This window comes from Cryptomeria japonica, chromosome 2 (assembly GCF_030272615.1).
Source record: "Cryptomeria japonica chromosome 2, Sugi_1.0, whole genome shotgun sequence".
NCBI lineage: Eukaryota > Viridiplantae > Streptophyta > Pinopsida > Cupressales > Cupressaceae > Cryptomeria > Cryptomeria japonica.
Window position 1 is genome coordinate 543,896,624 of NC_081406.1, and position 15,909 is coordinate 543,912,532.

The window sequence follows — 15,909 nt, forward strand, 5'->3', positions numbered from 1 at the left end:
TCTTGGAGTTTTGATGAACATTTTGTCTTGCTAATCTTGCATTAACAGCTGTTGGTTTGAGCTCAGTTTGTTAAGTTTCACATTATGACACTTTGTGGATGGGTTTCAAACAATTTTTCTGTTTTTACTATTTTTAGTAAGTGATGGTTTGGACACCATCTTGGTCAGTTGGTAGTGGTACTATTTTGGGTTAGTCAATGATTGCATTTGTTGGTGTTAATTTGGTGATTAATAATGTCCAGAGGTATTCTTTTAAATAATGTTAATGTATTAAAGTTGAATTAAATATTTAACCAGTGTTCCATGATCGTTGGGGACGAAGGGACGGGTTTTGGGGACGGGGGGCCAAAGGGCCTAAGTTTGGGGACGACAGGGGGACGGCGACAACGGGGTGGCGGGGTGGTGGTGCTGATATAGTTATACATATATGTTGTCCGTTATGCACACACACCCCTGTCCCGGACATGGGACCCTTGCTGTTGCCCTTTTTTTTGCAATCTACGTGGTAAGAAGAGAGAAGAAACTGTGGTTAAGATCATGCCAGTTAAGTCCCAATTGGAAATCGAAAAATCTCCTTGGCACCAAAGCTTGGCACCAAAGCTTGGCAAAATGCATATCTAGCAGTTTGGCTTGAAAGAAGTGAAATGTTAGCATTCTATCTAGAAATCCCGAAATTTGCAAACTAGGAGATACATCGCCTTGAATCCAAAACAACGCATTTTTACTAAAAAAACCTGAATTTGCAAGCAACAAAAGAGTCAAATAAAAACCGCTCACTTTTTTATGAATGGATAAAGTTCTCTTTTTTTTCTAAAGTGAAACAATGAAAATTGCACATTTTGTCTAGGGCAAAAGTTCACACATTTTGGTGCAAATAGCCGAAAGTATCTCGAGGTAGGTTTTAGGTGTTCGAAAGCTCAACAAAATGAAGTATTTTGTGCCAATAGCCTCTGCATAATCTCGTGAAACCCCAAGTCTAATATCGATGCACCCTCAGAGGGCAAAACGTGAGGTATAAACTCGTTTCTTTGCCTCTAAGGTCTAGTTTGGCATAAACGAAAGGTTGTGCATTCTGGATAAAATGGTCGAATTTCTCAAAAACCGAGTTTGCTAGGTTTGAATCGAACCCTAGCTCGCGCGTTTTGTCCAATCATCTCGAATTTCATAAAGCAAAAAGGGCGTCTTGCATAGAGTTGCGTTTTTTTAGTCAAATGGCCGAGTTTTGTGACAAGTAGAGGGCGTCTAAAATGAAACAATGAATGTCAAGCATTTTTAATAAAATGGCCGAGTTTCATTCAAAAGAAATGGGCGTATAAACCTAGTTCGGCACTTTCTTTGGTTTTATGAGAAATTTACCGAATTTCCTCATTATTGAGCAATAAGAAGAGTGCGGGGGAGTTTGAAAGTTTGCAAATAATCCTAAAATTGCTGAAGTATTTTTTTCTTCTTTTGGCCAAAAGAGAATAGAGTCATGAAATTAAAATCTTGCATTGTCCCTTAGAGACGCGAATTTGATATGTAACTTAGGCATTTGAAAAAAAAAAAAAAAATTTCTCGCAGTTTCACTCAAAACACTGAATTCACTTAACCAAGGGGGTGAACAAGGAAAGTCTCACCATTCTCCAAAAGATTGAATGTCCTTTTAAGCAAAGGCGTCTAAGGGAAATCAGCCATTTTCTTAACTTTGCAAGAAAGTAAAATCGCTGAGATCTAAAAATGCCGAGTTTATTCCAAGTGAAAGGATGGAATGAAGAAGAGGGGAAGGGCTCGATGCATTGTCATTTTGCCTAAAGGCCTTGAGTTTGGCATTAAAACGTTTATGAAATGCTTGCATTTCTTCCTAAGAGGCCGAGTTTTGCCCTTTCATTGAATCGGCCAAGAGAGAAGAGAGGGTATTCAAGATTAATTTAAAAGGTGAATATTTTTTTTTTCCTCGGGGCCTTGAAAAAATTTAATATTTGTGAAATCATTTATATCTTTTCGACGTGATTGATTTATATCGAAATTGATTGTTTGTAGGTCGACGACGTCGAGAAGATAGGATCGCGATCGACATCAAGAAGCGAAAATGCAAAGCGCAAGATCAAAAAGACGATCCCAGAGCACTGCTAATGCAGAGCTCATCACAGAGCATAAAACAAAGCATGGGGAAGTGCGCCACCACCTGAACCAGCAAGATTAAAGACAAAAGAGCACATAGAATGCTACAAACATGCATTCTCAGAAATACACAGCTGGAATTAATTCCAGAAAGACAGTTTGTAAAAACTGAAATTGTTTAATGTACATGACTACATGTGGGCCTCGTCTAATGAATTTAAAGTAAAGGGGGACACAGGTCAGTTATTTCCAACTACCGGATTGACCTGAATTGATGCCAAACAGTTGTAGGTAGTTGAGAATATGGTTGTGAGGATAACTGAAGAAGAACTAGGCATGGGTTAAAGCTGCCAAGTTCTAGAAGGCAGATCAGGGCCCTTGGATGCAGTCAATCTTGGCCTTTGATTCAATTTGTAAAATCTATAAAAGGCAAGATGCCTCTCATTCTAAAGGGTTAGAACAGGTTAGATTTTTAGACTCTTAGAGGTTAAGTTAGTTAGATTTATAGGAGTTAGAAGTTAGATGCAGTTTTCAGATTAGAAATAGAGTAGAGCTGTTGAATAAATTGTTGTAATGGCAGCTGAAGCAAATATATGAACATTGAAATATGGTGTTTGTTGTCTTTGTTTTCTTCTGTTTGCATGGTTTCCCTTCAGTTGGTTAGTTAGAGTTCAATGATTTTAATAGTGAAGTGTGAGGGTATTTGATGCATTTCAAGTTCATACCATTGTGGACTTGCTAATTGTAGGTCACCGTGCATGGTTAGTCTGAAGTTGAATTCTACCTGTGCTTAGTTCAATCGTATGTATTTGTTTTAGGTTGTGCCAGAGTTGGGTGCCTAGATGAGTATCTCCGGTCTGAAAATCCTTCATCCCCTTGGAGATTGCACTGTTCTTGTTGAGTTGTGAGGGTGTCTCTAGCGAAACAAGAATTGGTTATGGAAATCTTTCTACCCACAACACTAGTCATTTCTATCATTGCACTTAGGATTCCTAACCCCGTCCCTTTTGATTTTATTTCACAGCTTGAGAATTGCAGCATCGTCAAGTGCAGACCAACTTGTTGTAAACGTAAGGCCCCCTTTTGTTTCTAGCAAAACACATCAAATTGCTGAATTATCCCGCAATCATGACCTGACATTTGGAACCTTGAGGTTGCCCCCTTTGATCAACTAAAACAACATTAGGGATTCCTTACGCAAGAGAGGATAGGATACTCAGCAAGAACATTCTATTCTCCGTTGACTGGAGAGAGTTTGTAATCCAACTTTAGCCACGTCAACAATATACTTATAGTACTTGAAAAACTAAATGTGAAAAGATGTATAACAGTATAAGAATTACATTACAAATGAACTATAGGAAATTATTAAAATTACAAAATAGCAAAATTTGAAATATTAAATCTAAATACAAAGATTTGTTGAATGCTAATTGCTAAAGAAATTTGACAAATGAAATTGTCAAATTGGAGATTTCTATTATTAAAATATTATATGAATATCTGGTATCACAAAGTTTATAATGATGATTACATGATACATCATTACAATGAGTAGCAAATAGCAATAGCATTACAAAAGACAAAATGGCAAAATGCTCAAATCGCTCAAAATTTTAAAAGTAAAAATTTCAATTGCTTTTTGAGTTTGACGTGTTTGAACAGGAGACTCCTGCAAGTCTCCTTTTACCTCATGAGACGCCTGGGAGTCTCCCAAGGAGTCTTGGAGACGTTGGATTGGAGATTCCTGCAAGTTTCCTTGCCCCTCAAGAGACACCTGGGAGTCTCCCAAGGAGACTTGGAGACGTCTAGGAGTTTCTCAAGGAGACTTGGAGATGCTTGGGAGTTTCCTAAGGAGACTTGGAAATGCCTAGGAGTTTCTCAAGGAGACTTGGAGATGCTTGGGAGTCTCCCAAGGAGACTTGGAGATGCCTGGGAGTTTCCCAAGGAGACTTGGAGATGCCTGGGGGTCTCCCAAGGAGACTTGGAGACGTCAAGACGTCTCCCAAGGAAACTTGAAGACGCTGAGACGTTTCCGCGTCTCTGATGAAGTATCGGTGGCGGTGGCGGGAGATGCCAATTCCCCATTTCCTCGTCTGGGAAACGTCCCTGTCTTGGAAACGCGGGCTTGAGGGGAGGGGGGGAAGCGTTTATGTGGAACATTGCATTTAACTTAACATTATCTAATTTAATAAAGTGAATTTTTATTGGTACGTAGGGGTTATAATGTGTTGTTTTGAAATATTATTTAAAGTGACTTCCTAGGAGTGGGCGCTTAAATGGGAGACATAAGGGGGATTTTAAATTAAATAAAATATTTTATAATCCTTAACGGGGACCTTGGATTGGGAGGTGAATAAATAGCCCTCTTGAGTGCATTTTTCAGCTTTCATGTTTGGAGATTTGGTAACAGGACTCTGCTGGTTTGAATTTGTTCAACCAAAGGCTTTGTGAGGACGAAAACCTTCACAGAGTGTATCTACTTTGATGGTGATAATCCTTCCTGGTAGATTTGATGGATGGTTTCATCCAAAACTACATTTGGGCTTCATTGATCAAGGTTTCAGTTTGGATCTGCTGTTTCGATAGAGGAAATCAGAGAACAGATTTGTGGAGATTAGGGAGGCAGATTTGGAGGTCATAATCAGTTCATACTTATCCTATCTGCTAGCTGCCCCTTGCCTTGGCTGACCGTACAAGCTAGAGTGAGGTGTGGGGTTTTGTAGATATCCAGATGTCTAGTATTGGAGGGTTTTTGCTGCATTTTGGGATGCCTAGGGTTTACCATCAATATGACACCCAGTTCGTGGGAATAGGAAGCTATTTGGACGTGTAGCATCCAAGTTTGGAAGCTCCAGTTTGCTGTTGCTGAGTACAAATCAGACTTGCAACTATTCAGATCCTATGGGTATGCTTGTATTGTTTTTCTGAAGCCATTTGACCATCCTATATTGCTGTCCTCAAAATTGTGACAAATCTGAGAGACATTCAAGTTATGGGTATTTGAATATTGTGAATTTGAATGACATTCTCTTTATATCATTATTGTATATATTGTTTATTGCATTAGCCATGTGTATATTGTGGGTTACCTTTCAAACTTCATACGCAACATTCAGAAAACACACAAAAATAAATAAAGGGTATATGTTACAACCCCTACATTTTTTTGACAATATTGTTGGATTATTGCCATTGATGTCAAACGGTAAGTCCGAAGATGTCTGAGGATTGAGCTGTCCCAAATTTATGGCACCATGGTCAAGATATTATTGAACAATGAGAGAGGCATTTTAATTATTGGCATCTATGCTTGAAGGAGAGTTAAAAAATGGAAATATAATATTTTATTTTGGGATGATCCCCTCATAGGAGCCACCTGTTATTAAGGGGAATTAAATTGATTTTTATTTAATTTATTTGAGGGACGACCCAGTTGGAGCTAGCGTGCACATGGGCAAGGCAATAAAAACAATAAAAAATTATGCTATGCTTGCTGCCTTGGCCAACCTTGTTGCAGAGGTGTAACTTTTGATGAAAGGGTGCATTTCTGAAAGGTATAAATAGAAGACCTTTGGAATTTTAAAGACAAGAAATTCATTTAATATTATTCCCATTTAAAGTAGATTTTGAGCAGACCTTAGAGCAGATCTAAGGAGCATACGTGAGAAGATATTATTAAAGATTATTGTAGACATATGAGCAGATATTATTGAAGATTGTTGCAGACTTATGAGCAGATATTATTGAAGATTATTGCAGACCTTTGAGTAGATATTATCGAAGACTAAGTAGATTTGAAAAAGCGTTTTGAGCAAATTTGTGAAGGTGGGTTAGGTCTGATTTAAGAAGAAGAAGAAGCACTTATCATATCATTTTTTTGAAGGTTGGTGTCTCGTATACAAGGAGATTGGTGTCTCTTGTTGAGTTCATGCATAGTTGTAGGGATTGGTGTCTCCTATGAGTTGGTGCCTACAAATCATCTAAAGGGGATTGGTGTCTCCTTTAAGATTGTAAGGAGTTTCTAATACAAAAGCAATAGTTTGCCATGGTTTTCTCTTGCAACGGTTTCCACATAAATTGTGTGTTCTTCTTGTGTTCTTAATTGCATCTTACATTTATGTTATTGTTGTGGATGATTAATTTTTGAAGCACTGCAATTGTGATTCATTAAGTTTTGAAAAGTAAAAGATTGTTATACTGATTCGTTCCCCCTCCCCCCCACCTTGTTGCCCACCCTCGCCCCCACCCCTCCAAGTATAAACAAGTGCTCTTCAATTGGTATTAGAGTGGGTTCCTTTAGATATAGCCTAATTGCTTGAAGGTAGATCTATAAGAGTACTTATGGCCAGGCAAGAAGGATATAGATTCTCATCAAATGAGGCACCATTCATTGATGGGATAAATTATGACTTTTAGAGTATAAGGATGGAAACCTATTTGAATGTCGTAGGATATGATATTTGGCAATCGGTTGTAAACGGCTAGATAACCCTGTCAACTCCTTGAATTGATTAGGTCGGGAAGAAAGAAAGTGAGAACAATGTGAAATCCAAGCATGCGATTTCGTGTGGTTTATCCGAATTTGAGTTCATGAAGGTTATGCATTGCAATTATGCTAAGGACATGTTGGATAAGTCAAAGAATATCTATGGAGATGATAAAGTAAAAAAGGCAAAGCTTCAAACCATCAAAGACAATTCGAAAGCTTCAAGATGAACGGAAAAGAGAATATAGCCTCCTATTTGCTTTGTGTTGGTGAGAATGTAAATTCAATAAGAGGTCTTAGTGAGGAAGATGAAGCTATAATTGTGCTTAAGGTACTAAGGTCCTTGCCTTTAAGATTTGATTCCAAAGTTTTTCTTTCGACAATTGAAGAAATGAAAGATCTATACAAATTGACAAAGAACAAGTTATATGGAATTCTTACCGCTTATGAAATGAGGATTGAAGACAACCATAAAAAACGGAGGCCGAAGGGAAAGAATAAAGTATGTGAAGCAAGTGATGGTTTGTGCAAAGATATAGATGAAGAAGAAGCTCACTTCATGAGAAAGCTAAAGAAAAGATCTAGGAAATATGAAGGTAAGTTACCATTAAATTCTTTGATTGTGCTAGAATATGACATTTTTAAAGTGTCCGCAGGATAAGAATCAAAGCAGCAAGGATGAAGAGGATCTCACTATATAAAGAAAGGAAGAAAGCATCATCAAGAAAAGAGTCACAAGTGAGGTCAATATGAAAAGGAGGAGGAGGAATCTTGGAAATTCAAAAAGAATCTTTATGCAAGAAAAGATAGTAGCTCATTGGAGGTAAGAAGCATAGAAGGTCCAAACAATGATGGAGAAGAAATCCTCTTCATGGCGATGGAAGTCAAGGATGATAAAGATGAAGGGAAGAAGAAAAAGAGGTTTGCAATGAAGATGAAGTAAATCTTGAGGAAGAACGTTATTCTTATAGAGAAAAAGAGAAGCTTAAGAAAATAATTTCAAAACTAAAGGTATGAATTGAAGAGGATGGTAAACCTCATGAAAAACTTAAAACAGAATTTTGAAAAATCAGATAAGATGATTGTAGATCTGAAAGTACAATTAGAAGAGGCAAAATGGATTGAGGATGTTATAAGAGATTAGCTTAAGGCAAAGGAATCCAATTGTAAAAACTGGAGCTTGAAATCGTTTCTTTAAAAAAAGGAATTGGAAAATTCTATTGATCAAGTAAATTAAAGCTTGAAGTTTGACAAAAGGACTGAAATATTGGATTATATCATCAATTCACAAATTTTAACGTTTATTAAAACTGGTTTTGGTTTTGATGAAGACCAAAAGACGACAAACAAGGCCACAAGTTTCAATACTATGGATATGCCACAAATGGCAAGTGAAGAAAAGCGAAAATGCTACATTGAGATTATCAACAGTTCCAACAAAAGGGAAGGCAACAAGAAAGAGGAGAAAAAGGAGGAGACTAAAGTTCCACAAAAGAACAATCCACCTCCAAAGGAAAACAAGGACAACTTCAAGAAGCTCTTTCATCAAAGACAACCATGTATAATTAGGCTCCATCATTCCTTTCATGGCTATTGTTTTTCATGCAATTATTTTGGTCACAAATCAGTAGATTGTAGAATTCAAACAAGGGATAATGTTAATTTCACCAAAAGAAACTATAATTCATTTGCTCCCCTAAGGAATTATGACATTATACGCTACAAATGCAACAACTTTGGGCACATAACACGTTTTCACAGAACTATTTTTGTTCATCCTTTGAGACAAAACAAGGAGGATGTTCTTGACAAAACAATTAATGAATCAACTAAGATTTGGAAGGAAAAAAAGCAGGAGCAAGAAAAGAAGGAAGAATCCATGTTTGTTGAAATAGCTCTACATGCACGAAACAAAGGAGATAAAGTTATGTTGATAGCAGCTGTTCAAGACACTTGATAGGTGACAAGAGTAAATTTCTTACTCTCAAACAAGTGAATGAAGGGATAGTGATATTGGGAGACAACACTAAGGAAAATATAAAGGGAAAAGGGACTCTTAGTTTGGATAATGGAAAAACAAAAACTGAGAATGTCCTATATGTTAAGGAGTTGAAGTAGAATCTCCTAAGTGTGAGTCAATTGTATGACCAATGGCACACTCTCACGTTTCATCTTGGAGGATGTGAAATCAAGAAGGATGGGAAATTGATGGCAGACGCATATAGAAAGATCAATAATCTCTACATCCTCAATGCATTTAAAAGCCAAAAACGTTTTATGGGGCAAGAAAATGAGTGCTGGTAATGGCACAGGAGAATGGGGCACATAAACTTTGACAATCTTGTCAAGATCAACTGTAAGGAAGCTGTGAGATACATGCCAAGGATTTCGAAGCTTGCAAACATCACTTGTAAGAAATGTCAACTTGGGAAGCAGATTAGAGTTAGTTTTATTATTTATATCAAAGGAACACTCTATATCAAAACTGTTGGAGCTTCTGCATACATATATTTGTTGTCCAACCAAAGCAAGAAGGATGTAAGTAGAAAGGTGTTTTATGTTATTAATTGATGACCTCTCTAGAATGACGGGTCACATTTTTGAAAGAAAAATCTGAAGCTCTTGACAAGTTTAAGGCATTCAAAGCCTTAGTGGAGAATGAATTAGGTTTGAAGATCAAATGTCTTAGATCAGATAGAGGAGGAGAATTGACCTCAAATGAGTTATGTTTGAAAATGAAATCTCCCTTTCCACAAAGTGATCTAGTGGGACTTATTAGCCTATTTAATTTCCAAAGGCTATAGTCAGAAAAAAGTGAATTCATTAATTTAATTATTTAATATTATCCATCAAAGCTAATTTGAAGGGTAATATTATTTAATTAATTTAATAAGTTGTGTAAAGTGACTTTAGTGGTTATTAATGAAAGAATTTAATAAAGTCACTTTGTTTCCCTCAGCTAAAGTTAAATATTAAAAGTGTGGGAAAATTGAAGTTCGTTCTAGAAGCTTCTCCAGAATGTTATAAGAGAGCACTGAGTCTCATTTGAGATACCCTAGCCAGTGCTGGAGATATTATTCAAGTATTTCACAATGCATTTACAATGAAGTTTGTCAAATTTGTGAAGTCTCTTTTAGAGAAAAATTTGTAGGGTTTTGGATATTTTGTAAACACTTATGGAATGAGGTTAGGGATGCCATGTTTGGTTCTCATTGCTAGGCGACACATTTGGAGTTTGAAGCAAATATTATTTTAGATTTTTGGCATAAGAACTTGGGTATCATAGTCATCTCATTATTGTGAGTCATTTCTCTTCTTCTGTTGTTGGCACGCCCATTCTCTTTCTTGGCATCAGCCTTCATTATGTTGGCATGAGCATTGACTATCCTGGCATGAGGTTTCCTTTTCATTTGACATGAGCTTCCATTGTATGGTGCGAGCCTGAGGTACTTTGGCGTATGATTTACTATGCTATATTCATGGATGTGGCTGCAGTTCTGTACAATATTACAGTTGATTAATACACTTTGGAGCATTTTCAGTTTATTGTTGAGCCATTACTTTGCTGGATGCAAGGATTTTTGGAACAATATCACAGTTTTGGCGCTGCTCTTTGCTGGACATGTTAATACCACTAGGACCTGAGGGTTGAATGGAAGTTGTGGACTGTGTGTGGCATGTGCATCATCCTTGGACGTGGGAGTAACTTCTGAATGCTGTTATGTCACTTTCTGATTTATATATAATGTACGATGATTGCTATGTATTCCTGTTCACTGCAATAACTTTCTCAGATTGGAATATGAAATGAAAGGTCAGAAATTGATGTCTCTATATTGATAATTTCAATTACAAATCTTTATTGTTAAATCAAAATATGTTTGAGCTCATTTCTGAACAAGTAATCTGCAATAAACACTATCAACACCATTTTCAAAATGAAACCCCGCATAAATCAGAGCATGCAAGCTGTTTGACATAATTACCCTGATGAGAAAAAGTGAATTTTTTGGGCAAAAACCAGTAGGGGATTTAATAGTCTTGGTGGGTTCCACAGAAAGGAGGTTACAGCTTTTAATATCGAGGTAACTATTTTTTCAGTTTTAACTATTTTTGCCTACTATATGTTTTTTATGTGTAATCTGAACTTAATTCTTAGTTTTAGGCCCTATACATATAATATAATATAATTTTTAAATGTTTCTTGTATAGACAAACCCAAAGCATACCCATCTCAATATTTTCCCCATATTGGCATACCCGAACCTGAACTGTTAACTTAGAAAAAAAATATTATTTTAACAAAACTTCCCATTTTAAATCTGAGTGAGTGAAACATACCTTACATTTTGGCATTGCTATGTAACCATTGTGCTATTACGGAAATGATAGGTAAAAGAGTACGGATGTGGGATACAATTGTAAATTACTTGGCGGCTGTTAGGCAGGGGTTTGTATGTGGTTACTTGTAGCATAACCTTATTGTTAATAAATTTGGTAATGATGTCAGTATGCAGATTACAACACTAGAAAATCACAACTAGCTATGGCTTAAAAGTATTGTTTTCTAAGGGTTACATGAGTGAAATGGAAATATATGCTCTATGTTTGTATTTTTCATCTTGCTGTGCGTAAACTATTTGACTCACTATACCAAAGAATAATATACAAACTTAAAATTTTGTGAGGAGCTGTTTTGAATGCATCTCGAGTCCTTGACAGATTCATATGAACAGATACGAAATAGGCTTATATGCATTGAGTTTTAATGCAAGTCATAATACTTCAAGTCGGAACTTATCTATATAGGTTGTAAGCTAAGATGCCGGTTCTGGGCATTTTAGGCTGGGTCCGGGTCCTGGTTCTTGCCTGGTTCTGGTTCTCCCTGGGTTACACCCGGGCCCTGCCCAGGTAGAACCCGGGCGGACCCAGGAGATCCTAGGCCCGCGGGTTCCCAAAAACGGGGCCCACGGGTCATAAAAACACAAAAAACAATAAAAAACATTTTTTAAATATTTTTTTGACATGATATTAGACTTTAGTTATTACTGATTACATTTGCGATATATGAATATTTATTGGCATTGGCAATTATGGATTTATCATTTACGTATGAAAAGTCACATTGTATATTTCATTTTTGTATGGATTGTATCATTGTAATAATCAATAATGGTAGTGATAGTTTATAAATTATATAATTATATTTTATAATTTTGATGTTTGAACATATATATATATATATATGTACGGATGTACCCGTACCCAAGTTGTTTTTTTTTTTTTTTTTGTTGCCGAATCCGCAAATCTGTACCCAAACCGGTAACTTAGGTTGTAAGGGAACTGTTGTAACTTAGGAGATGATACATGTGTCAGTAATGTCTAGCCTATGCAGGGACAGTAATAATTTCAAAGTCTTTAAAACAAAATCTATAACTATGAGCGATTTAGGCAGCTTTTGTTGAACTAAAACTTATCTGGCTTCAAATTTATATTGTCATTTTATTGACTCTTTTTTCCATGAGACAAAATAAGGTCAACTTTGCTTGTTAAATATCATAAGTCAAATATGAAGCACATCTTTTCAGTTTGTACTTTAACAGATATTTATGAGCATTTGTGTGTGAACATGCAATTTGTAGTTATTTGATATTGGACTATTGTTTAAAAGTATGTGTGGTTTTAGAAACTAATTTATTTTGTGAAGCAGGGATGATGAAGGTAGGCTTCTGCGCACTCAAGCTTTAGGAACAGAAGAGATAAGACACAGTGTGAAGGGAAAAAATTATTGGCAGGTAGGGCTGTCATTACTCTGATATGAAACATGCAATTGTGTGATTTTTGGATTGTATCAAATATCCTGAAGATTTATTTATTAAGTCAAACCTCATCTAGTGCTTGTCACCTGATTTAATGGAAGTTGTTTGGTTGCTATTCAGTGTTGTTCTTATTTCAATTTTAGATATGCAATTGCCTGAATCATTGAGATGTTAAAATTTTTAATTAGCATTAATCTTTTATCTTGCTAAAAAAATATCTTCAAGATATATCCTAGTTGTCAGTTTGGGAACAAGGTTGCGGTTTGGGTTTGCTAGTATGACATATTTCTCCTATGGCTTTGGTATGGCTAGGTATGGCTGTAATATATATATATATATATATATATATATAGGTAGATACACACACACACACACACATACATGTACACTTACATATATGTATGTATACACACATATGCATGCATGCATATATATTTGTATGTGTGTATACAGTATACACACATATATATAGATACATATATGTGTGCATATTTGCAAAAGCATATTCAAAATTGAAAATACAAGTGATAGTGATAAAGATAATTGATAATTCAATGTCAAATATCAAATCAATACAAAATACAATCATTTATCTTCATCATTCTTTTCATTGAGAGCATCAAAGCCTTCTCTTGGTTAATTTGAATCATAGCAACCATAGTGCCACTCACACTAGCTACATCTTGTATAGGAGTGACGCCATCATTTAAAGGGACTATGGAAATCCATGCAGCAAGTTGACACACTCAAGGGTAGTATCCAAATTCTTCATTACCCCTTGCTTGTAGTCAACTTGATTATGTGACAGTAGGCACAAGTTGGAATGTACATAGACCAACTCATACATATTTTGCAGCCAATTGGTTGTGCTTAAGTAAGTGGATAAAGGAGTATGTACTGTATTACCACTTTAGTTGGAATGCACACAGTCAACTTGATTATGTGATAGGAGGCACAAGTTGGAATGCACATAGACCAACTCATACTTTTTTTGTAGCCAATTGGTTGTGCTTAACTAAGTGGATAAATGAGTATGTACTCTAGTTACACTCACCCCAAGAACTCACAACTCGTTGAATTTGAAGACAATTAATATTGAAAGAATAGAAAGAATGTTATAAAATAAAAATTGCTTACTTGTGATAGAACTCTAATTGCAAGAGGTTGTAGGTACATAGAACCTTGGCCGTGGAGGTACTACCATGTATGAGTATCCTTTTTATACCTATCTCAAAGAGGTCTAAGATTATGCTTCTTTGAGGATATGAATTTGCGAAACTCACACATGATAGTATCCTCCACATTTGGATCTAGGAAGGCTCTTTGGTTTGCAGTCTTGTACCTATAAACAACTTGTGCGTCTGCTTTTGGTACCACTCTCTTGGGCAAAGAAAATATTTTTGTGCTGTAATATTTGGAGGCAATGCAAATGCAAGGAGATGCAAAGGTATGGTCTTGTTCCAATGATAAACCATGATTCTTTCCACTCTTCTGTAAAAATGCTTTTATGGGATCATTCTCTTTGGTTGCTATCATGTGCTTTATTTTTTAAATCATAGACTCTATGCCATCATATGTCTCCCAAACTTATGGCTGGTCTATAGTATCAAACTTGATCATATTCATGATGGGCTTAGTGAAATTGAAAATGTAATACATGCAAGCCCACCAATTATCATTGAGGATCAATGATTTAACCTTTTGGGTCCTTTGTGATGAATTTGTTTGTTTCCATAGACTTCGAAAGTTGCTAATCACTAGGATGTTCAATGCCCCTTGCACCTTTACAAGATGTCTCGAGATGATTGTCTGTGATGTGATCTAGTCTCAACAACCTACTATAGTCTAAAAGATAACAAATCAAAATTAAAATAAAGTAAGATATGTTATAAATTCATAATTAAAATTTTATTGCAAAATTTAGGGTAACTTAAAACATATTAAAATTTCATAACTTATTTCAACATTGCCAAATCGGAGAATGACCTAAAGATGGCTTGTGGCATATGATGGTTTGTCTTGAATCTCTTCACCTTTCGCATATTTTTGTATTACCCACCCTATCTTTGTGCCCATTTTGTTGCATTACCAAGTTGAGGGAGTGGATGACAAATGGTGTGCAAAAATTGTGCTCATACGTTGCCTCGACTAATAAACTTGTCACCTTGTTTTTGGCAATGCTTGTAGTGACTTGGACAATGTTCTCAACACCCATCTATATCACCTCTATGATGATTTTGGCAGTGAAGTATGCATTCAGCACTTGCCCCTTAGTCTCACAATCAATTGCCTTAGAAAACATTGCTTGACTAAGGTACACCGCAATGATGTTAATTAAAGGTTGGATTTTTACAATCTTTTAACCCATTAGAAATGATGGACACTTCTGTTTCAGCCCATGAATCCTTAATTGGTTGTAGTGATGTCTCTACAAGACGTTTTTGTTTTTCCAATAGGTGGTGCACACCTTTTGATCCAGGACAATTCACTAATAGTGGTATGCATGGACCATTATCATGGATGATAAAACCTCAATGGTTTGTGGTACATTGGAGCGCCTCCTAGACACCTATGGTAATAAAAAGGCCAACCGTCCATCTCCAACAATTGCTGCAGATACTTAAGCATTGGCACAAAGCATTTTGTACTGATCAATCTCATCCTAGGTAATCATACATGCACCAAACATTCTATGGTTCCTACCATGGGTTTAGTAGGGTCCAATACACTTCCAAGTCAAAATACAAAGTCTAACTCACATTACAGCTCACTGTACTACGCTAAGTGTCCTATTGCAAACTTATAGTTGTTGTGTTGCTTTTCTCAAGGCTGTTTGTTGCTCCACTTAGCTTATGTGGCACTACCCTTCCCGAACATTACGTCACTCATCATGGAGGCGCCATTGGAATTGTGAAAGGAAGTGGTTTTTTTTGGAGCCGTTGTTCATAGTGTTAGATTTTTGACTTATCATCTATGTTACCTAGGGATGCAGCCTTGTGCCTATTTGACTTGTCCTTGTTTTTGGGGTGTCCTAGGGACGTGGGGAGGCCTCGGGGACGTCCTCGAGCCATCCCCTTTCAGCGGAAATTTGCAACAAATGTCCCTAGTCACACGGGACGCCTAGGCTTCACGTTGAGGATGTTTGGTCGCCCCCAGGATGGTTAGGGGACATCTGTGACATCCCCTGCCGTGCTTGGTGCGAAGCCCAATTTAAAAAAAATAAAATAACCAACATTCCCATACATTTACCAATTTTTTAACATATACATTCAGTTTGAGATTTAAATATGTAACAACAACAAATCTGGTTTGCAGATGTGCCATAGTAAACCACAATAATATTTTCATTTAGAGTTGAAATAATTGCAAGCTACATTAGAAAAAAGGAAAATGTGTAATTCCAAGACAAATTTACTCCAAATTTTATTAACATAGTTAACTGACAGAATGTGCTACCAGAAGCAAATTTAATAAAGTTTACTAAATTTACATGCAATGGAA

General features: G+C 36.3%; 1 protein-coding gene across 2 annotated transcripts in view; it reads left to right on the plus strand.

Annotated features, from left to right (window-relative positions):
• Positions 1-15,909, plus strand: part of LOC131052321 (NAD-capped RNA hydrolase DXO1) — a 222,787-nt gene that overhangs the window by 143,995 nt on the left and 62,883 nt on the right. For both annotated transcript variants that reach the window (XM_057986955.2, XM_057986954.2), the window contains exon 11: positions 12,300-12,384. In XM_057986955.2, the coding sequence (XP_057842938.2) occupies positions 12,300-12,384 (85 nt within the window). The remainder of the gene's footprint in view (positions 1-12,299; positions 12,385-15,909) is intronic.